Genomic DNA, 22,504 nt, shown 5'->3' with positions numbered 1-22,504 from the left:
CATTAGCCAGATTTCTCACAGTAATATGAATGGGTAATTGAAATTCTAGATGGCATAATAATCTCTACGTGAACGCATCGAGATTAAATCTTAACTCATACAATCCACCACTCAGTTCCTCTATCCAAAGCACCAATTCCACCACCTCGACCAACGATTCACAACAGCCCATGGCATATCACACTTCCCCAATCCCTTTTCTGCTTTACATCTCTTTGTATCATCATCTCCCTCAAAATTCCTATCCATCTCACTCATCTCATCTATTACAGCCATAGCATCAACTACCAACCATGTTTCTCCTTCCGCATCTCCATCACTCTTCGAATGCAACTCCTCTTCTTCCTCTATCTTCCTGACCATCTGCTGATTCTTCATGCGTTTGACCATCTCTCTCGCTTCTTCAATTCTCTCTTCCTCTCTAAATTTGCGAGCCTCGAGAAGCATGGGTATCAAACTGTTTGTGGGCCATGCGAGATGAGACATTTCTTCCCAAATTTGGGGGTCATTGGTGATATGTATCTTGTCAATTTCAATATCCATTTTGGACGTGGTTATAGGGAAGGTTATAGATGGATCCTCGGGTGTTTCTCCGTCCATTTTGTTTGATTTCTGTTTGGTTTTGTTGAGGTTGAGATGTATATACCTATTTTGAAGCATTGGAAAGGTTGTGAGAGAGATACTGGGAGTTTGCATAGTAAATGATGCGGATTATATATGGAATACAAGAAATGAACTTTTTCTCTTTGGGCGTTCATCATTGACCGTGAAACACTTCATCTGCAGTAATATTCACCAACAAGCAGTAGCAGTTTTAAATTCAGTACGCAGACCATCGATGACTCAATCATATTGCAATCGTCAATCATGACCGTATGAATGTGAATATTCACAGAGGCCACATGGAATCTTAAACCTGAACCTAGTAGACCGAATTTGTTTTATATTAGGGCTTGTTTGGATATCAATTCTGGTTAGAATCCACCAAATCATCTGTTTTTTTCTGCTATAATGGATTCTGTAGCAGTATATCTTGAATCTAAAAAAAGAAATTCTTGTATTTCGTTTTTTTATTTTATTTATTTATATATATTGATTTCGGTATAAAATCTATAGAAATAAGAAAAAATAGAGTATATATATAATATACATATACGCTTTTAAATAAAAGAAATTCGAATCATTAATATATAAACAATCTAAGTTTATTATTATCATTTGAATGATTTAAATAAGCGAATGTAGGAATAACTTTAATTTTATTAATGTAAATATAGGAATAATGTTTTATTTAATTAAAATTTAATTTTTATAAAAAACCTGAAGTTTTAGATTATATACTTCATAATTTTAAATTATTTTCTATTCAAACAGAAATACGGGATTTGTTGTTGAAATGAGCAGATTATTTAACGGAATCTGACCGGATTTGTGCATCCAAACTACCCCTTAGATTTTCAATCTGCCTAGATGTATAAAGTGGGAAACTAGGTTCTTTTACTAATTACCATCCATCGCCCAGCTACTTTCTCCACTACTTCAATTTCCTCCTAATAATCCCCCATCAAATAATCTACACATCCATCTCACACTCAAACATGTTTTCCTCTCCATCCCTAGATCCATCAAAATAATCGCTATCCGCAAAATGAACCTTTCTCTTTGTAATCTTATTCTTCGCCCTGGAATGATCGGCACAGCCGCATTATTATATCGATAACTTAACTTACTTCCTCAGATCATCAAGCGATTTCTGCGAGCCAAAATCCCTGACGATTATCCTAGTCACAGTTAGTATGCGCTTCATCTTGGATTCAAATAGGTGGTGTTTACCCTCCAGGCTTGGTTAGAGATTCTTGAGAATTCATACGTTTATCTTTGTTTCCATGTTTGTTCTTCAACCGCATAACGAGAAGGGGGTGGGGAGCAGTGGTATTTTTCTCTGCTGTGGTTTCTGGTTGGAGACTCGAAAGATCGAGCACCGATTTGGATTTTGGAGGCGATGGGATTTGCAGGGTGTTATTGCAAGTTTCGCCGAAGAGGAGTGTAGCAGTTTGAGGCTGATTTAGTGTGATGGATTTGCTGCGGGCTCTCGGAGGTTGGTCTTCAGGTGTCAAAGTTGATATTTTAGTGATGTTATTCTTCATCTCAGTGATTTCTTGGTGTTTTTGAGGTACTTTGTACATTGAAAAAAGAAAGTATTTCATTGTGATGAGAAGGTAGCTCTTAAGTGGTCTTTTACAATGGAGGGAGATTATTCATAGGTCAAAAGTATTGATTATTCGCATCATACCACTTATTCATATTCTCAAGACGGATTCAGTCATATTTCATAAAGAAAGAATTGTGATTAATAGAAGTCTATTGATTATGCTAATAAGTGGTCCTAGTCCCGGGTAGAGAATGACCCAAGATATAGAGAGTAAGCTTATGCGGGTGCTTAGAAATATGCTGTGTCAATATCCAACTCGCACCGCATTCATCGCAGACTCAACTAATCATAACGAGAGCCGGTCTTCAATTTCTCACCTTGATTTGGAAATCCTTTCGGTACAACTCTCAATGAAGTAATTACTTCTCCCTTTCCCTCACTAATCGACTGATCAGTAGCCCAATGAAAACCCTGACCACATCGATAACCACCCGTGATCCTAAACCATCGACATCCTCTAGGACATGTGTTACCAATTTTTCGAAGTTGTGATTTGGCCCATGAGTCTTGAATGAAAAATTCTTGAGATGCAATATCCAGATTCCCAATTCCTGATTGAGACACAGCCATTTCTTGATCGTGTTGACTTTCTAATCCTGGAAATGGGACGACGAGAGCTTGCTGCTGTAGAAGTTTATCAGTTAGTGATTCTCTTAAATTTCTCAATTGATTATATGAAGGGTTGCATACCTGTTGTGGTGATGGCGTAGGAGATACTACACCTCGTCTATCCTGCCCACCTGTCGATTGAAGCTCTCTAAGACTAGGCATCGGATTTCCCGGTTGCACAAGCGAACGGAAACCCTTTCCTCGAGCAATTCTTCCACGAAGTTTTTCTATTGCTTCATCCTGTTTTGCCTTGCGCCATTCTGGGTTCTGACGTGGATCAACATACTGGGCTGCTTGACCACGAGGATTTTCAAGTTGAGCTCTGGCTTCAGCTTCGTGGGGATATATTGTAGGTGGACCTTGTCTGTTAGTAGGCATGATGCTAGATGGTGGGTTGCCTCCAAATGCTGGATTGGTTCCGAAAGATTCTCTACGTGGTACTTGAAATTGAGGTCGTTGGCCGAGATTAAAGCGCCGGGAATCTTGAACTTGTTGTTGCAAATGAAATGGTGTTGTTAGAGTTGGTTGAAATTTGGGAGGGCTTTGTAGCCCAGAATGAGGCGGTAGTTGAACTTGTGATTGAGTTCGGTTAATAGGTCCAGCGGGTCTTTGTGTCCGAGTCTGTGATTGAGTTCGTTCAAGAAATCCAGCTGGTCTCTGTGATTCAAATACAGATTGAATTGATTGCGCAGATCCGAGAGGTGGCTGGCGCTGTGATTGTGATTGAGGAGAGCCCGGGGCCGCTTGGCCTTGACCGATTGGCACTGCAGTAACTCGTGATTGGGAGCTTCTACTCTCAGTGACACGGGATAGTGTTCGAACTGTTCCGTTTCCTAAATCAAATTGTAGTTGACTAGGGTTCGAAGAACGAGCAGAACTCGGACGACTAAATTCTGTCACGCTTTGATTGGTAGAACGTTGGTCTGTAGGAAGAGGATTGTTAAGAGCTCGACTTCTACCATGACTGGCAGAAACTTGTCGCTGGCTTGTGGTGAGTGGAAAGTCCATTCTACCAAGGCCAGCAGGAGCTTGACTTCTACTAGAACCGGTAGAAGCTTGGTCTGTAGTAAGTGGGATATTGATTCTATCAGGGCCGTCAGGCGCTAGACTTCCTTGTGAAAGTCTACTTACACCACCGTCACCTTGACCTCCCCTTCCATTCTTCTTCTTCCCTGCCATATTGATATCTGAATTGACTGAAGATAGAATCAAGTTGATGGTGGCTCGAGGATTCTTGTAAATAGCTTGAGGTGAACGTGAATTGAATCAACAAAGTGAAGAGTTTTATAATAAATTGGAGTAGACGTTTAGCCGTAGTGACTGCATTTAATAGATGGTGTATCTGAGAGTCTACATCCACACAGGGAGGTTGCTACGACACTTTTTAAATAACCAACTTGCCAGAAACCAAATTGACAAAGCTGTACGAATGGTTATGCGCTAAAAGACCGCACCTATGCTCAATCGAGGTACTGCAATAAAAATAGACAACTACGGCATCCCAAAAGAAACTTCTATTCTTCCAGTCCGCTGCTACTTATTCCACTTAGAAAAGAGTGACTTCCATAAGACGTATATGCTGAGTTCCGAGGGCGTACTCCGCTTCCATACACATGGTAGTAATTAGAATGAGACTACAACTAGCTCCAATAATTATGTAATTATAACTACAGCCAAAATCAATTAATCGACTAATTATTATCTTAATCAACATTTGCAATCTACCTCGTCGGTTTACTTCGACTTACGAGATGATGGTATAAATAAGATGCATGAGAATCTCCGAGGTACTGGCCATGGAGCAATTTTCTCGGGGTATTATGTGTGAAAAACTTTTGGGTGTATCCCTTCATGATCATCAATCCTTCCATCATCATTTACCCCTATTGCTCCTCAATCTATACCACCTAACAAGCCACAAAATCAACGCCAGCGTTGACATTAATCTTATGCCGGCACCAATCCAAACACCTTTCTTCATTGCATCATAATATCCTTCTAACATAACGCCTACTGCATGTTCTTTCGTCTTATTCTTTCCTATTAAAGGCCCTCCGCTTTCAAGCATTGCAACAGCAGTTGTTTCTCCATCCATTGCTGTTTGATTACCAGTCCCATCGTGCGCACTCCCTCGTAATCGTTCCGTATTTCGTTTCTTGATATTTCGTGTAAGCAGATTTATGATGATTCGTATATCCGGCGAAGTAAAAGTGGGATATTCCCATAATTCAACCGAATCATGAGGTGGTAGTTGATCGAGAAAATCAGCCACCATACCCAAGGTTAACCCCCAAAGTAAGAGTGGTCTATCGCTTTGTGCTTTCTCCCCCCCTTTAAACCAAGTATAAGCTCTTTCAATGATGCTTTTCTTAGGTTGCGACTCTTCCGAAAAATATTCCTTCGTTGAACTGCAATACAATGATTCACTGGGTCGTAATCGAATGGCCGAGAACCTCATTTTGCCTATTATCGGCTTCAGTATCGTTTTCAATACTACACCCCCTTGCTTGGCAAATCGATCGGATACATTAACATATTCATATGTGCGGACTGATGGCGAAAGAAGGACGCGTAGGGGAACCCAATGCGTTGATGCTATTTCAGCAGGCTGTAGCTGGAGTGGTGGGAATGCTGGACAGATCCAGATGAAGAGGAACGGACAAAGTACCATTATTCTATTTCGGAGACAGTATCAGCAATTTCTCTTCAATATTTCTTGCCTTCTCGTAGTGAATTGAAATCCATCTATCAAAGGTAACTCACGGCACTGATCCCCAGCTTGTAGATACTACCCTCTCCGGCAAGTTCCCAACATATACACATCTCTCCCCCCTTAAATCCAACCCAATTTCCTCACTAGTTTCTCTCACTGCGACGTCTTTATCACTTGCATCACCAGGATCCCTCTTTCCTCCTGGTAGCGCGACATGACTCGTCCATCGATCTCCTTCTCTTGCCGCGCGTTTGATAAATAACAATTCAGGATCACCGGTTTTCACCCATGATTGTTCAAAGAAATTTGCAAGTCGCTGGTCCGTTGGTGGTTCTGGATATGGAAAGACTTGAGGGGCTGTAGGAGGAAGATCATGGCGAGAAGGACGGATACGTAATACTAGAGCTACTGATGCGCGCCTTGGACAATTTGGTGGGTTAGGTATGTATGGATATGGGTTTTGTGAGATGTGGAGGAGAGTGTTGTGGAGAGATGTGGTAATGGAGGGAGGGGATTCGAAGGACATTTCCCTTTTCCCCGTGTCTCAGGGACAATAAACCACAGAGCAGGAATCAATGGGATGATGTTGTGATTTGTTGTACGAATATCAATTGACACAGCGCAGAACAATTAAAAAAATACCGGTGAAGCTGTTCGAAGCCGCGGTTTCGCTTATCTTATCTGAATTATAGGCTGTTCAGGCTGTGACGTGGTGCCTAAGTGGGTCACGATAGGCTAGGGATAGGGGAAAATGCTAAAAAGCTCGTGGCAGAAAACGGCAGGTAGGTACCAGATAATGGAAGATCGTACAAGTGGATGAGAAAAAAGCAAATTTTGATTTAAATACAATTCGATTGTTTATATAATATCATTCCCAAGATAAATAATCACACCTTTCCGTTCGATTCGGACTCATCTCTTTCAAATCTCTTCCTTCCGAGGTTATATGCACCATAGTCGTGGGCATGAACGTACGGCGAACAGCTATCCACTTGCCCCACACAGGTACATATATACCAACCAGCCCCCTTAAATTAAGACGGGTCCGCGTTAGCTCACCAGGCGGTGTCGATTCCTTTATTTTGAACAAGAACTATTCTTTGGTTGAATGGCCCAGTTCAGTGGAGAATGAACGTCTATCTTTAGCGAGAAAGTCAAAACTCAAGCAGACCAAACTTGCAAAGATTTTCGGGGGCTCTGGGTAGTACGATATGCCCTGACTGCATCTGCTGCGAACTGGCTCAGAGATGGAGGACGTCATACGCCTCCTGGGTATGGTATATAGTGGGCATCATCCCAACTTCATACTCAAGATTGCGGATCTGATCGTACGGAAGTGGCTTCGTATCGATCCATTGCTCTTACTCTTGCGATAGTTTGTTCTTTAATTTGGGGAACCTAGAGATGCAAAGACGCATTTGCAGAACATCATGCATGCATGAACTACCGGTGGGAGCGATGTATTCATTGCCATTTTAGAACAATATCCATTGTGTCGATAGTGGAGCCAGAACAGATGGATCGGGTTCTAGAAACCTAGCACTTGGGTGGCAAATAGTGTACCTGTCGATCGATAGTTTACGAATAGCGGAAAGGTAACTCTGAGACAAATCTTGGTTCACATCCTCTTCCGGCAGCTAAATGGACACCTCTTCAGCTTTCTGCGGAGATCAATTTCAACTGCCATTATTGTATAGAACGCTGTACCGGATATCATCCGAAGATGAGCGAGTCTCGACCAATTGTGCGATTGATGATGCTTCTCATTCAGCTAGGCTCATTTTGAAAGACACCGTTGATGACATGTTTGTTTGACGATTTCCCGGTATGAGCATCTCTAGCAACATGCTAATCATATAATTGGATAGCATGGCGAGCTTCTGAGTTGAATGAATGTACCAAGCCAGGTCAATAAGTTAGAAACTATGCACTTCGTCAAGCTCGTGAAGCTGTTGTTCATTTGATCTCTAATTCTGGGAGGTTACTGTCGTTTAAATTCCAATTATTTGTTGTCAAGAGAGTTCGTAGTCGGGATATCGACCGCGAGGATTCCTTTTCGGAGCAGGTGGTGGAGCATCGGCCATGAACTTCACAGTACGTGTGGATTTCTGTTTCGATGATTCAACGAAAGCCGGTGGCCTTTCATAGTTTGGGTAATAGCCAAAGTTTGACTGCAGTGGCTGCCTTTTGACAGACGGTTCTAAGTCATCCTGCGACCTGGCTGAAGGTATTCGGTATTGAGGCCCTACACGGGGTTTCTTATTTGGAAGGCAACCAAATGCGAGTTTCGGCCCGCCTTTACGTTCTGGAAGCGGTCTGATGGTTTGTGACTCTAGCTGTTTCTTCACTGATCGGGAATGTTGAAGAAGAAGGTAGTATCCAGCAGGTTTGTCTGTTGAACCAGCTGTTGGAAGATCCAGCCTCATTTGTCCCTGCGGCTTTAGCTTTGGCAATGGCTCTTGAGTTGTGACAAGTGTTGCATTGGAGTTCATGAGGCTCGAATCGTCTTTAAAACTAGACTCAAGATATCCAGGTTGGAGCAATAGAGGTATTGTCGACCGCCCGAAGTCCGAGTCAAACCTTTGAGCACTCGCCATGATCAATACAAGAAGATCTGGTTCAAATCTCTTAGCAGTGCAAATTAATGATGGAAATCTGGGGGGAAGACAAGATGTAGGGAGAGTATTGGATCTGGATATTCAAGATATAAGACTAACGCAATGTATAGTACAGATTCGAGACGTCAAAGGGGTGAGATTTAAGATGTTGTAAGGCACAATATCAAATGAAACGGCACGGAGTGCAAGAAGCCTCGCTAGCCAACTTTAATCCAAAACTGATAATCATCATGTCCAGCCAGAAAAAACCAGTCTTGATACCAACGATAATCTTAGATAGATTTATGCAAAGCAGTATGCAGTACATTGCACCGTGCTGAATCCAAAATCATTATCGCATACAAGCTTTGGACTGTCAACGTCATATACAAGCTTTATGGTTTCAGATCTTGAATCTGACATTCGGATGTTCATCGGATCTTTGGAAACTTCAAAATTGGAGATCTCTCAAATGCTTGTTGTCGTTCAATACTCTGACCAATAGGTTGGGATACATGTACAATGGTCTTTCAACCGTCGTTTCAGAATTTGAGATGCCATTTTCATCTTTGAAAGATGAGACGACCCGAGACTTGATGGTTGCTGAAGATATATGAAGAGATATATTGAATGTACGAAGACGGATTAAATTGGTTAATTGGTTAGAAATACGAAACACTTTGAAGTTGTAGGATTCTATGGGAGTGGCTTAATGTGGCTGTGATTGTTGGTACTAGCGAGGCCGCGGCCCTCGCCTTGAGGTTGCACCACTTTTCGTGACCGCGGTCAAATTGTTTCCAACAACAACCCAAATCATCAAAGTATAGGAACCTAAGCTGGCAACAATTCGAATGGATATGTTCTCTGTACGTTATTCGATATGCCTTCTGCAATTACCATATCCGCCATAGACACAGAACCAGCGATATGTTCAGTGGAGAGCTCAGTTCAAACTGTCTTCGCAATCCCTGAACTTCTAGAACTTATCCTCCTCCAGCTACCATTTCTCGATCTTGTTCGAGCTCAAATGATTAATCAAAGCTTTTATGATGTTATCGAATCCTCAAACTTGCTTCAACAAGCTCTATTTTTTCGTGCATCTCCAGCTACCTCATTTCCACGACCCAATCCTCTCCTTCAACCTTGTCATAACGCTCAGTTCCTAGACTTACGATCGACTCAAACACGATGCAGGTATCTACATAACCCGCGAGGTCGGCGCATGGCAGATTGGAGCAAGTGGCCCGCTCTAAATTATCGGGATGGGTTTAAATTGAATATTCAACCTACAAATGAGGCAGTCAGAAGGAAAGAGGCAAGTTGGAGGCGTATATTGATTGTTCAGCCACCCATTGAAGAATTAGAACTGAATGGCCCACCATCCTGGAAGGTTAAGGATCGATTTGGTGTAACAATGGATGAACTGGGAAGCCCATTGGGTAAACTGAGATGTGTGGATTTTGAGATCTTTACAAGTGGGAAGTCCCGTATGATTGTTGAGAAGCAAATGAAACGCATGGCCCATTGACAGTTTAGTGTTTACTGAGTTGTTCTTGTTCTTCAGTCCATACAGAATTATCAACTTTGGCACTGCCAGTTTGTTCTGTGTAGGGAAACTAGGAGGATCCCTATCAAATAGTTAAGCGGTGACAGCTTCAGTGGTATGTAACTTTCATATTTAACAGCAGTAGATGCTTGATAAAAAAAAATTACCGTTCACACATTTTCACTCTGCCTTGATCCTTCCAGCAAAGTTTCTTTCGCATGGCTACACTGGGTTTTGATACTCTTTGTGCCGTATTATTATCATTATTTTCAGAACCTTTATGTTAATCACTGAAATAGTCAGTTGAAATTTTTTAATTACTGTTATTTCAAATTGCAACAACAAAATGCTCTCGTGAAAATAGGATACACACTTGTCATTATCTTACATCTTCCCGTCGAGATTTGAAAAATCAATCGTTCAGCGTCAGGGACACCCATTCATACCATGCTTTAGTCCCGATCATATCCGGTCATCATATCATCAGCTAAAGGCGACAGACGTCGATCTTTCCTGGAATTATGGTGGCTAGGCTCATGAGAATGTCGATATTTATCACCATGGGGAGATCCTGTCCGACTCCCATGTCTACTGTGTCCCGACGTCCTTTCTCTAGAGTGCGGTGCGCTTCCGGGGCTTAACAGACGCCTCACCCCATCCCCACCTCTTAAAAATCCAACCATATCTGCAGGTCGTTTTCCCTCCTTATCTCTCACTTTTGGATCTGCACCTGAATCTATCAATAGTCTTACCATATCTTCCTTCACTTTGGCACTTACTCCATCAATAAAGTCAACTCCAGCGATCGCTCGATGTAATGGACCTCTTCCTTTTTTGTCCCTGACTCTCACATTTGCATCGCTATTGATCAAAACTCTTACAGCTTCAACACAATCGTGTCTGCACGCCAACAATAGTGCTGTGGAGCCCTTCATATCCCTAGCTTCAATATCTGCTCCTTTTTCTAACAAATATTTGATTGTATGCGGATGACCCCATCTAGAGGTAGAGAGGAGTGGTGTATTGCCCCAACCGTCTCTGGCCTCTAAATCTGCTTCATACTCTACCAAAAGCTTCACCATTTCTAGATCTCCAATTCTGGCTGCGATATGCAGAGCAGTCTCTCCGCCTTTTGGTGCCATCGAAGTGTCCGCTCCAGCCTCCAGCAACAAATCAGTTGTTTTCACATGATGTGTTTGTACTGCGGCTATCAGAGGCGTAATATTTTGCGACCACACATTCACATCTGTTTTCTTTACTACATCCTTATGACGGGAGTTTTCTGATCGTGGACGACGTGGAGGATCAATGAGAATATCAAGAATCTCCATTTTTCCTGCACTACTAGCCGCGATGAGTGCTGGCGCCATATCTATTTGATGATCTTGGGAAAGAATATTTTTGACCGCGCTTGTATTTCCTTCGTATGCTGCTTTGGCTAATTCGGTCGATGGAGAAGTAGCTTTCTTTGAAAGGTAAGCTGTGACTTCCTTTATCGCGATCGGCGCGAAGGTCTTGATTATAGTGTCCATTTTGGTTGTAATATGATGATAGTAATTGTTCTGGTGGATTTCTCGCGTTGATATGGTGAGATCCCCCGCTACAAAATGTGTGACGTCCAGACATTCAAAGCCACAAACCTGCTAGTAGCGTCCAACTGTTTGATTCGAGATGGACTATAAGGAGTTTCAAATGTATCGCCACATACAACTATGAGCACAACCGGGAGGATCTCATGTGCTTTTCCATCATACAGGCAAATTGAGATTTCCAAAGTCGCTCCATTGAAATCAGCTGACTATTGAGATTTTGTCTTGGAGATGTATCTGAATCATACGATGTCATCATCCTGATATGCAGCATTCCAGCCCAACCCCACGAAAATGACAGAATGCATGGGTCAAATGTTTATTGAAAATCTTATTCGCCAGCTGATTGTCTTTGAGACATGTTTTGTGCAACGTCAGTTCAGCTGGAGCCTTGGCTCATCGTATGATGAAAATTGTGGCTTTGAGCTTGATCTGTTCGATGTATCAGATTCATGTGATGAGTCGGAGATATTCAAGTATTTGAGTGAAGTATATTCACGGATTTAGATACTTTCTTGGGCGTGAGATGTTGAATTACCGTTTTTGTCCGGAGCATGCACAAAACTACCGATTCTACAACGCGATTAAGGATGAAGCAATCCCAATTCATACTCTATGGAGCTGTCGCTTCAGCTCAAAGATTGTTACCTCGACGAATCAGAAGCCTTATTGTGTACCCGAAAAAACACTTCGTTTGCAAACCAGATCAAGACAAGAAATGTACTTTCTTGGCAAAAGCACTGAGCATTCAACCCTACTTACGACACCACTAGAATTTTCAGCGCCAATCGGTTGTGACTCGCTTTGAAGCATTGAACTAGACGAAGGGTACAAATGTGGTCGATAACTCATCAACCTAACAACCCCTTTTCCCATTCTTCCTCGTTGGGTCCAGATGGTGTCGCCAGTGCTTGGAGAACTCGTCAGTATATTGAAGAAAGCCGCGTCTTCATCTACGCGCTTAAACTACACGGATTCTTCAGTGGCTCGATGCTACCATGGAAAGAGATGGATGTAATTCCTCTTTTTCAAATCCGATCCTTCTATGTTTACGACGGCCTAGGTAGGAGATGATGGTTAATACGAGTTTTGGCAAGAATACTGGACCGTGTGTGTCACTCAAGCTATGAAGAAGAAGAGAAGAGTATATGGTGAAGCTAGCTGAGAATGATTGAGCGTTGAGTGAATTGAAACTAACACCTAGATTAGCGAGTGGAATTATATTGATGACATTAAAGACTACTATGTACGTGGAGTTTTTCTTGTGGGAGTCACTCCATGAATATTCTGTTAATATAAATTATGGATTTAGAGGTCGTTATCAAAAATTATGCAAAGTTGTTGTTGGTGTCAACTTATTGATCAGCGTAAAGTACTTTAGTTTATTATGGTTGCAATCATTCTTGATCATTATTATTTATGGGAAGTTAGTGTCCTATATAGGGAAGCGCTAGATAATACAATGCCCTTTGTAATCTGATCTTATAGTTTCAGAATCCACCTAAAAAATAGTAGATGAAACATTGATTGATATAGTTTTCTAATATATTAACTAGAGACTACAGACAGAGTATAACTATCCCACCCCGCAATATCGCTGATATATTTCAGTTTACTAGAGAAATTGATCATCACATCTTTATGAGTTATGGGATGAATAGTGTATATCAATGCAATACCTTGAAAAATATAAACTACCCCTAGTCTCACTAACCTCTCTCAAGAACCTGCTAGCATTAACTCTCTCTCGTCTTGCTTTTTTTAATGATTGGTTGCTAAATCATTAAAGCTAGTTGGGGATAGGCTGCGCAACGGGTACCCACAGGGCGGATAATAGCCTCGGCAGATAATCTGCAAATAATCCGTCTGTAGAATGAATAATTTAGAATCTGAACAGGTAATCTGTAAGACAAATATAAATTACCCGCAAATATCCATCTACTTATATATTATATAACTATTTATAATTTTTCATAATATTAATATAATTTTATAATTAATATAAAAATTAATATAAATCTAAACTTGAATTACTTTTAAACTGGAAAATAATTTAGGAATAACTTTATATTTTAAATAAATCTCTACTTTTTTCAAAGAATTTATATATCTACGAATTATTTATAAATAATCTATAAATAATCTATCTACTTATATATTCACAAATTATTTACAAATAATCTATAAATTACCTATACAAAACAAATAATTTTAAAACCTTAACAAATAATCCACAAAATGAATAAAACCTCTAACGGATAACCCATGGAGCGGATTATCCGCAGATAATCCACGGGTACAAATAATTTGTACGCAGCCTAATTGGGGGGTTGTTTCTCAGTCAATCACTTACCCTCTAGCTTCGAATCTTGATTTATCGGTACGAGCACCATGAGCATATGAGAAGAGAACCGATGATGTAGCATCTACGCTACAGGTCAGGTACTAAATTCGAAGAGTGCGTTCGGTTCACTTTTTTAAATTATTAGACCTCATTTATTTAGTGAATAATACAAAATAATGTATTTATCAAACACAACAAATTATAATATATTTATTTTGGATTTAAGAACACATAAAAGTATTTAATATTATTTCATGTTATTTATTTACTAAATAGTAGCGATTATCGAATGTAATATATAATGAAATAATATATTAGAGGTTTAAATCAAAATAATTATTTTGAAAATAATTTAAACTTTTTCTACACAGTAGCTGTAAAGCTCAACTGTCGATTATATAAGAAAGATTATTTGATATTTCTGATTATTTCTCTTTATATGCTTTTATAAAAATCATAAATATAATATATAATTTAATTATTACTCAATTATATTAATATTTATCGAACGCTATATCAAGTCAAATATATTAGAAATTAACTTTTTTTAGGATTTCAATAATTTATTAAATTTTAAAATCAAAATAAGATTCTAAATAATTTATTCTAATCTATATAGTATATATACTTCATTAATGTTGGTTTAAGTTTAGGTTCGAGAAGGATATAGAAGACGTAGCACCTACGGTATTCGTAAGTCCTAAATGTCTATATTGTATTCTGTCTAAAGAGCTAGCTAAGTACAGGATGTTATAGGCCTTATATAGACGCTACAAGAAGAGCTAGTCTCTTCTGCTTTCGCTTACAACTATAATATAGTAGCTAATGAATTGAAGCTAATTACTAGATTCAATGATCAATGTTCATACAATTAAAATATTAAAGAATATTTAAATTACTTAACAAATAAATTTGACTAACAACTAGCCTCAAATAATTTTAAAAAACGATCTAAACACACTCTAATTGTCGATCTTAAATTCTAATAAAGAGCTAGCTAGCTCTATAAACAGTACAGGAAGAAGCAACCTTTAAACAATAAGGCGAGTCCACTCGCTTACTTGACTATAGTAGTTGAATAACTTAAAATGTTCCATTCATATCGATTTTCTAATTCACCATTATTCTTGCCCCTGACATCTTACCTATTTTGACTCCGTCGAACATCCTGAAAGATACAATCACACGTATGTCACGATTATCCCTGAGCCAAAGCCCATGTATACAGGAAGGTTTGCAGATAAGCTATTTACTCTCTAACCCACGCGTTCAACAAAATTGCATCATAGATACCGAATCATACGATTAGCCAAATTCACTTGCGGATCGTAGATTCGTGCCTCAAGATAGCTGGATTGAAGGAGGAGCAGGTTTTATTGCGGAGATGGAGAATTTCGCGTGTGAAAGGGAATGGTAGTGGTTGATTATATCTATCTGTTTTATATGTACGATATGTGTGACGGTCTTTTTATTCATCACGGCGCTGTAATGCATGGAATCGGATATTCATATCGTGGCAATGGGTAGATTGTTTTGCACTGGCCGTCCTGTGGATCTCCGCAGCTACTTTCTAGTACTCGGGGTACTCAAGCTGTCAAGGACAGATATCGTGAGGATGCCGGCTGTGGTATTTCTAGGATTGTTCTCTGTATGCCTAGTCAGTTATGGCCACGAGTTGATACTTCACTGGGAGAAGCGTTGAGGCGATTTAGCACAGGAAGAGGAAAGGGGGCTCTGAAGCGAAGTATGGGTATACTTGATTGAGCGGTGATTCAGCTACTAGGGTTTATATTCGCTGGAAAGTATTATACTCTTTTTGAAATTGTTTATGTGGTTGATGAGGTATTTTGTCATTCTGTTAAAGTATGTAGATATTTGACAATAATTAAGAGAGGTCCTGTCCTGTTCCCAAGCTCGTACGAATCAGAATATATTTCAGAATCCCGATCCCAGAGCTCGTGAGTCTTCTGGCCCCCCACTCTCAAACGTTAATTATAACCTTCCCTCTCGCATGACCTCCCTCAACAATAGCAAATGCTTTTTCAAAATCCCGCAACGGCCACACACTATCAAGCGTAGCCTTCACCTGCCCCTTCTCAATCAACTTCGCCGTTTCCTCCAACTGCCACCCTTCAGGCTCCATGACAAAAAACCTTCCCTCCACATCCTCTGCCACCCCTTCCCTCGGTCTCCACACACTCGGATCCTCCTTAACACTCACCACTCTCCCCCCCCTCTTCACCACCTTCCACGCCTGCACCAAACTCTCCCCCCCCAGTAAATCCACCACCAAATCCACCTTCCTCCCCGTTCTCTTCCCCCAAGCCCCCACTCCCTCCCTCCCATAATCCAACACCACATCCGCTCCCAATCCCCCCACCATCTCCACATTCCCCGCAGAACAAACCCCAATCACTTCTCCGACCCCCCCCGCCTTCGCAAACTGCACTAATAGCGTTCCGACCCCCCCAGACGCGGCATTAATCAACACCGTCTTCCTCTCATTCTCTATCTTCGCATCGAGTGCATACACGCAGCGCAGACCTCCATGTATATACAGTGCCTGCCATGCTGTAAGTGCGCTAAGTGGTATACTGGCTGCCTCTTCCCAGGAGAGATTTTTCGGTTTCCGGGCCAGCTCGGATGCTAGCGCGATGGTGTATGCGCGAGCGTTTCCGGGACGGGAAAAAGATGTTCGAGTATATATCTCTGTGCCGGGAGGGAAAGGAGAATTGGGGGGTGCCGTGACAACGGTGCCGGAGAGGTCGTAGCATGGGATTTGTAGTTTTGAAGTTACGGAGGAGGGGGAGAGAGTTGGGAGGAGAGAAGTGTAGGCGGAGAGGTTGGCTGTCCAGGTGAGTTCGCCGGCGCAGGGAGAGGTGGAGTGTACGTGGATGAGGTGTTCGGTGGTTCCTGGGGTGGCTACAGGGGTGGGAATTGTGGCGAGGATGAGTTTGGGACTGTGGATGTCGGGTTGGAGGAGGGCTTTGATGGTTTGGGGGAGAGGGTGTGAGAGGGGGGTGGAGGGCATGATTGATAATGTGATGATGCAATTGTTTCGATTGAAATTTTCGAGGCCTGATATAGGAAGTTTTCAAAGATTGACTGAAGATTTCGTTTTGATGGAGTATGTATGTATCCAATTATTTATGAATGTACACAAAAGCAGACAAACAAATAAGTGCCTACCTAGGTAGTCAGTATCTCCCAAAGTCCAACAAAGAAACACAATCTCAGATACCGAAAACAAATCTCATCTCCTCGTTCCCCTCTTTATACACTATTCACACTTTTTACACTTTGCAAATTTCCCTTTCCACAATCAAATCACTACATTTCCCCTTGCCGCATTGAAAACTTCCCGATCTGACAATCCCAATGCCCATCCACCTATCTCGCGTCAGCATCAATATCAATATCCTGTACCGGCTCGTACACACCTCAATTCCATCCATCCATCCATCCACTCACCCATTGCTCATCATCACCACATCTCCCCACGAAAAAATAGAGAAAAACAAAACCACAACCAAAAATACAACATACAGTTATCAAATAATCAATGCCCTACCCGAATCCCATCTATCCAATCCAATAACCCACCTCCAAACCACTTCCCCAATCACCCCAAAAACCCATACATCCATGCATCGTGCTTACATACCACGCGTACCCTAAGCCTAGAATTCTTGGCGCGGGTATACTAATAGGCGACCACAACTAGATAGATACCCCAGTTCGCCCGATATCAGAATCAATATCAATATCAGATAACCGAGAAGGCAATACGGGTTCTTTCATCATCGTTTTCGTTTGATTCATAGGCTATGAGAGTTCATTCCGCAAGTAAGTGCGGGTTCTTTGTTTGTGGAGGATTGGATTGGGTAAGATGAGGAGGGGTAGGTATTGGTGTTGATCGATTAGGATTGAGAACTAGAGATTGAATTTGATGATTATTTGATTTTGTTGACTGTGTAATGCACGTTGAGTCATCTATTAATGTATCCATTATATTCTATTTACAATTTCCTTCGACTACTCACTATCGACTCAGTCGATGGCAAACATTAAACGAAATGTAACAAATGAAAAAATCCCAATGGGTAACAAATAAAGCAATGTAGGTATCTTTCCCATCCATCCATGCCGTCCATCCATCTTCCAGTCTAGTCATCAAACGCACTTTACGAAATTACTTTCCTCTGCTTATGAATTTTAAATTCACCTCAGACACACACTCGCTCCCATGCACATCTCGAATTCCCATTACCAAAAAATCTAACCATCCTCCTCGAGGAAGCCCATCAAAGCTCTAATGCCACCAGCACCTAAACCACCCTTAGGATACGCAACATAAATCCCATCATTCCATGTACCCATCTTCTCTCGGAACTCACTCTTGCCCAATAATCTTGCCTGCTTAACAATTGTCTCATAAGCCTTCTTCAGCGCCTTAATTCTATGTTTGCCCAAGTTTCTTCCACCTTCAATATGTGGTTGAGCACCAGTACCAAAAGTGATACGTTTGACATCCGGCTCTGCTGCACTCAATTGTTTCATTGAGTAAAGTAGAAGAGACTCCACAGTACCAGAGGGGGCACCTGGGAATTCGAGAGAGAATTTTACTTGGTATCCGTTCTCAGGACTGAGTTGATGAAAAACATTAATGGCGTGAATGGTTCCATCAGGACCTTGAGCGTAGAAGTATTTACGATGAGCCTCATCGACCCAAGGTCTAATTTCTGTAAGATGAACTTGGGTACCCTTTCTATTCTTGTGCCAATCTTGAACTCGTGTGTTAACCTTCTCTTTGAAGTCATCTGGAACTGGTTCATTGAATGGAAGGGTTTGAAGTTTGATGCCCTCTTTTTCAGCGTGTCGAACTTTGCGTGCCAAGTCATTATCCTTAGCTGCGGGATTATTCCGAGGATCGGCACGTTCTTCGGCTGCTGGAGACAAAGTACGCCAACCGAATTTTTCACCCAGATATTCTTCAGTACGAGAACCGATGATCATCCAAATTGGCTTCAAATTCTTATGTTCGGTAGTCAAGTAATTGAGGAAGGCAGAAACGATGGCTGGTGTTTGAGATTTATCGCAAAGAGGCTCTCCAACAATAATGGCATATGAGTTATGGATAACATAACCTTGTGCTGCACCAGTAGTCGAATGTCTCCATACATGATAGCGTTTGTCTAACCAAGAGGTATTGGCTGCATCACCATAATTGGCAATTAACTTCTCCAAAGATGGGAGCAACTCGGGAGTGAATTCCTTTCCTTCCTGCTCCCATATTGGGTGAAGTGTTGATGCATCCTCGTGACGAAGAACAAGAGTAGGTGGTACGGCTGGAAGTGATTTGGGATCTCTTGGGAATAGAGATGCAAGTCGAATATTGCCAAGACTAAGGAAAAGGTATGTAAGACGCTCAAGCCCAATCCCACAACCTGCGTGAGGTGGTGCTCCCCATCTGAAACCTTCAAGATAATCAGACATACTTTCTGGCTTGACACCCTTTTGCTTCATACGCCTTTCCAAAAATTCAGCATCGTGAATACGTTGACCACCAGTCAAAATTTCTTGACCACGCATAAAAATGTCGAAAGAGTTAGTGAATCGATCATCTTCTGGGTCAGGCATGGTATAAAATGGTCGAACAGAAGCAGGAAATTTGTCGAGGATATAGTAATCAGTATGATACTTTTCCTTAACCAACGCACCCAACCGAATCTCAGCTCGAGTAGAGAGATCCTCGGTTTCGGATGGTATACTTCCATCTTCTTCAACCCAACCCGAATCTACCAACATCTTGACACCAACGGAGAATGGAATTCTTGGTGTCTCATCTAACCATTCGACCTTGGTATGCGGATAGAATTGGTCAATGAGATCAATTTCTTTTTGATATCGGTCGTAAATTCCCTTCCAAAGGTTCTTGAACATACCGTCAATAAGAGTCAAAGCCTCATGGTAATGTTCTTCCAAAGCCATCTCGAGATCTAATCCAGTATATTCGGTCAAATGACGTGGTGTGTTACTATCTTCGGCACGGAAAACTGCACCAATTTCATAGACTCTCTCGAAATCGGCTGCGATACACATTTGCTTAGCCAATTGTGGGGATTGGGCCAAGAAAGCAGGTCTTCCAAAATAGTTGAGCTCAAAAACGGTTGCACCAGACTCGGTAGCACCGCCTTGTAATTTTGGTGTGTGGATTTCAATGAAACCTTGGGTATCGAGATATGATCGGAAGAGGTTGCAAATTCCAGACTGAATACGGAAAATTGCCTGTGCTGGAGTTGTTCGCAAATCGATGATTCTGTTGTTCAATCTCACTCTTTGTGGGAGAGATCGTTTTTGGTGATGACCAGTATCCATGGAAGCTATTCTGGCGTTAGTTATAAATCTTCCAATCCCGGGGCAGGAAACTTACTTCTACTCTCCAGATTCTTATCATCCAATCTTGCAAAAGCATTACGTGCAAGATCAGTAGAAGCACGAGAAGGAGGACCTCTTGGTGTATCTGTTGAGATTGGTGACATTGGTTGACTTGCTGCAACCGAATCATCACCAGAATCATCATCCATGTCAATTTCCTTTTCTCTGTTGATATTCTCTGCATCGTAGACTGTAAATGGTACATTTTCGGTCAATGGGACCACTCTGTGAATTTCATAAACTTGCAATTCGTAATCATGAACTGTAGCATTCTTGACAGTCTGGAGGGATTTTCGGATTTTGGCATGAGCAACGACGATTGTTTCGGCGGGGTAATGTTCGACAGTTCTAACCATCTGTTCGGAAATTGTACCATGTTCTGCAAAACAAATCGGATCAGATGTATTCCTCATAGCATTTTTCGCAGTCAAACTTACCATTTTGTTCTTCTTCAGGTTTGAAGCTCTGCAAAACTCCCTGAATTGTCATGGTTTGTTGACGGAAAACAATGAATACCAATTTGGCAGACATCCTTCGCAATGTATGCATTCGAGCTCGGAAACTAATAATTTGACCATCCATTTCTATTCGGAATATTAGCAGATGAAAGTATGCAGGGAGAATATGTCAACTTACCAGCCCAATTGATGTTCTTGAACAAAGCTCTCTCCTCATGTCTCCAATGTTTACTTTGAATCATACTATATGGTCGATAAAGTTGTGTAAGAGCTGCCGGGCCTTCTTTCAAGAACTTCTCATCTTCTATTCTTGCCAAAGATTGCTTCTTCTTATTCTCGGCCTTTGCACGTTCCTTGTCCATGCTCCTTCTCGCCTTATTCTGCTCGAGAATCTCTCGACTCACTCGTCGGGAGTTTGACCGTTCTGGCGTTTGAGCACCATTGTTTTGAGGAGTGCTTGATAAAGGCCCCGTGGACCCAGAGGAACCTTCAATTCCTTCTTCTTTACTTGCAAGCTGTGGAACATTTTCGCTGCTCGAATTGTTGCTATTGTTATTACTTTTGCCGATGCGATCCGGTATCAATTTACTGAGGCGTTTCTTGAGGGCCGACATGATGAGAATGTGTGTTTGTGTGTTTTCTATCTTCTGACGAAACTTGGGATAAACTTGAATGGGAGCTGATTAGATAGATATTAAAGTTTCTACGCGAGTAAGTTGCAGATTCAACTGCAGTCCGATGATTAATCCCGAGAGGTGGATGGAAAAGTATTTAACCATACAGCGTCGGCACTTATTATTTTAGTTGGGGGTGGAATCCAAGCTGACGGAAGAGCCGGAATGACGGAGTGAGATTAGACGACAAGCTCTCTCCCTCTCTCTCTCTCTCTCTCTCTCTCTCTTCTGGTGATTGTTGAGTCAACCTTGAAGTTGGGTCTCGTTGGACTTTGATTGGTAATTGATGAAAGAAAAGTAACGAGGTTGGTATGCGGGGTGATAGGGAATATGGGAGGTGTGTGTTTGTTTTTGTAAATAGCGGAAGAGGCAGAGAAAGAGAAGAGGATTGCGAGATCGATAAGGTCTTTTTGTTCTTGATCTCAAACTTGTATTTGATGTCTCTTTGGATGAGGAAGGGAAAGAGGAAGGGGAGGAGGAAGAGGAAGGGGAGGAGGAAGAGGAAGAAGAAATGGAAGATAATGAAAGAAATCCAATTTGTAATGTATTTTTATTTTCTTCTTATTACGAGTATATCTTGGTGAGATCAACCAAACCTTGGGGGAAAGCCCAAAAACTGGGAGGGGGGCCAGGGCGTTCCCATTCAAGCATCAATATGCAAGTCTTCAAAGCTTATGATGAACATTTGCCATGGGAAACTCCATCTCACGCCCAATTCAATCTAGCTGCCGAAGAATTCCTCAATTCAAGCCCTTCTTGGTATTCATTCCTATGCAATTCGATGAGTTGGGAAGTATAAATAGAAAAAATTCAATCCATCAATGTTTTAGTCCACACCTTTCTACCTCTGATAGGTATTATGCATTGATCAATTAATTAGTTGGCTGTTCGGAGTGAAGTTTGGCTTTGGAGGGGCCACTCAAGATTGCTATGATGTCAGAGTTCGTCACTGTATCATGAGTAAAAATTTAGTAAAGGTGTCACAGCTCAAAAGAGGGATGGATAATGGATGCAATAATACGAAAAAGTCACAGTCAAAGACCCAAAGCAAAGACAAGAAAGTGAGACAGAACCACCACGCAAAGGACATCTAATGGCATCTAATGGCATCTCTTTTCATCCTTCTTCATCAATGTATGTAGCCGCGGGAGAGCGAAGTGTGGATTCACCAGTAAACAAAAACTACTTGGAATTATCCTTGTTTACTTGATGTTTGATTGGGAATCAACATCGGAAGGTGGCCGTTACATCGGTTACATGGCCAAAAAGAGACATGCAGTTAGTTGTAACTTATTGGTCGAATAGTCACTCATGGAATTCAAGT

The 22,504-nt window shown here is 41.4% G+C and overlaps 9 protein-coding genes across 9 annotated transcripts; 1 reads left to right on the top strand and 8 right to left on the bottom strand.

Annotated features, from left to right (window-relative positions):
• Positions 1-120: 120 nt before the first annotated feature.
• On the bottom strand, positions 121-600 carry EAF01_003136 (uncharacterized protein; the record flags this gene model as incomplete). Its single annotated transcript, XM_038911390.1, has 1 exon — positions 121-600. One exon carries the CDS (start codon positions 598-600, stop codon positions 121-123), a length of 480 nt encoding a protein of 159 aa, XP_038772625.1.
• Positions 601-1,573: 973 nt separating this feature from the next.
• Positions 1,574-2,186, bottom strand: EAF01_003135 (uncharacterized protein; the record flags this gene model as incomplete). The annotated part of the gene is made up of 3 exons (XM_038911389.1): positions 1,574-1,682; positions 1,731-1,781; positions 1,834-2,186. The coding sequence occupies 3 exons, from the start codon at positions 2,184-2,186 to the stop codon at positions 1,574-1,576; spliced, it is 513 nt and encodes a 170-aa protein (XP_038772624.1).
• Positions 2,187-2,494: 308 nt separating this feature from the next.
• On the bottom strand, positions 2,495-4,000 carry EAF01_003134 (uncharacterized protein; the record flags this gene model as incomplete). The annotated part of the gene is made up of 2 exons (XM_038911388.1): positions 2,495-2,836; positions 2,903-4,000. 2 exons carry the CDS (start codon positions 3,998-4,000, stop codon positions 2,495-2,497), a joined length of 1,440 nt encoding a protein of 479 aa, XP_038772623.1.
• A 453-nt stretch (positions 4,001-4,453) lies between these two features.
• Positions 4,454-6,334, bottom strand: EAF01_003133 (uncharacterized protein). The gene is made up of 2 exons (XM_038911387.1): positions 5,585-6,334; positions 4,454-5,496 (listed from the first exon to the last, which is right to left on the bottom strand). Exons 1-2 carry the CDS (start codon positions 6,058-6,060, stop codon positions 4,695-4,697), a joined length of 1,278 nt encoding a protein of 425 aa, XP_038772622.1. The 5' UTR covers positions 6,061-6,334; the 3' UTR covers positions 4,454-4,694.
• A 1,212-nt stretch (positions 6,335-7,546) lies between these two features.
• Positions 7,547-8,131, bottom strand: EAF01_003132 (uncharacterized protein; the record flags this gene model as incomplete). Its single annotated transcript, XM_038911386.1, has 1 exon — positions 7,547-8,131. The coding sequence occupies one exon, from the start codon at positions 8,129-8,131 to the stop codon at positions 7,547-7,549; it is 585 nt and encodes a 194-aa protein (XP_038772621.1).
• An 880-nt stretch (positions 8,132-9,011) lies between these two features.
• EAF01_003131 (uncharacterized protein) lies at positions 9,012-9,659 on the top strand (the record flags this gene model as incomplete). The annotated part of the gene is made up of 1 exon (XM_038911385.1): positions 9,012-9,659. The coding sequence occupies one exon, from the start codon at positions 9,012-9,014 to the stop codon at positions 9,657-9,659; it is 648 nt and encodes a 215-aa protein (XP_038772620.1).
• Positions 9,660-10,129: 470 nt separating this feature from the next.
• Positions 10,130-11,209, bottom strand: EAF01_003130 (uncharacterized protein; the record flags this gene model as incomplete). Its single annotated transcript, XM_038911384.1, has 1 exon — positions 10,130-11,209. The coding sequence occupies one exon, from the start codon at positions 11,207-11,209 to the stop codon at positions 10,130-10,132; it is 1,080 nt and encodes a 359-aa protein (XP_038772619.1).
• A 4,382-nt stretch (positions 11,210-15,591) lies between these two features.
• EAF01_003129 (uncharacterized protein) lies at positions 15,592-16,641 on the bottom strand (the record flags this gene model as incomplete). Its single annotated transcript, XM_038911383.1, has 1 exon — positions 15,592-16,641. The coding sequence occupies one exon, from the start codon at positions 16,639-16,641 to the stop codon at positions 15,592-15,594; it is 1,050 nt and encodes a 349-aa protein (XP_038772618.1).
• A 913-nt stretch (positions 16,642-17,554) lies between these two features.
• EAF01_003128 (uncharacterized protein) lies at positions 17,555-21,699 on the bottom strand. The gene is made up of 4 exons (XM_038911382.1): positions 20,685-21,699; positions 20,486-20,632; positions 20,044-20,427; positions 17,555-19,993 (listed from the first exon to the last, which is right to left on the bottom strand). The coding sequence occupies exons 1-4, from the start codon at positions 21,118-21,120 to the stop codon at positions 17,889-17,891; spliced, it is 3,072 nt and encodes a 1,023-aa protein (XP_038772617.1). The 5' UTR covers positions 21,121-21,699; the 3' UTR covers positions 17,555-17,888.
• Between the last annotated feature and the right edge of the window lie 805 nt (positions 21,700-22,504).

This window comes from Botrytis porri, assembly GCF_014898465.1.
Source record: "Botrytis porri strain MUCL 3234 chromosome Unknown BPOR_004, whole genome shotgun sequence".
In the NCBI taxonomy this organism is placed as follows: domain Eukaryota; kingdom Fungi; phylum Ascomycota; class Leotiomycetes; order Helotiales; family Sclerotiniaceae; genus Botrytis; species Botrytis porri.
Note: the sequence above shows the minus strand (reverse complement) of the source record. Positions and strands in the feature narration are given on the sequence as shown.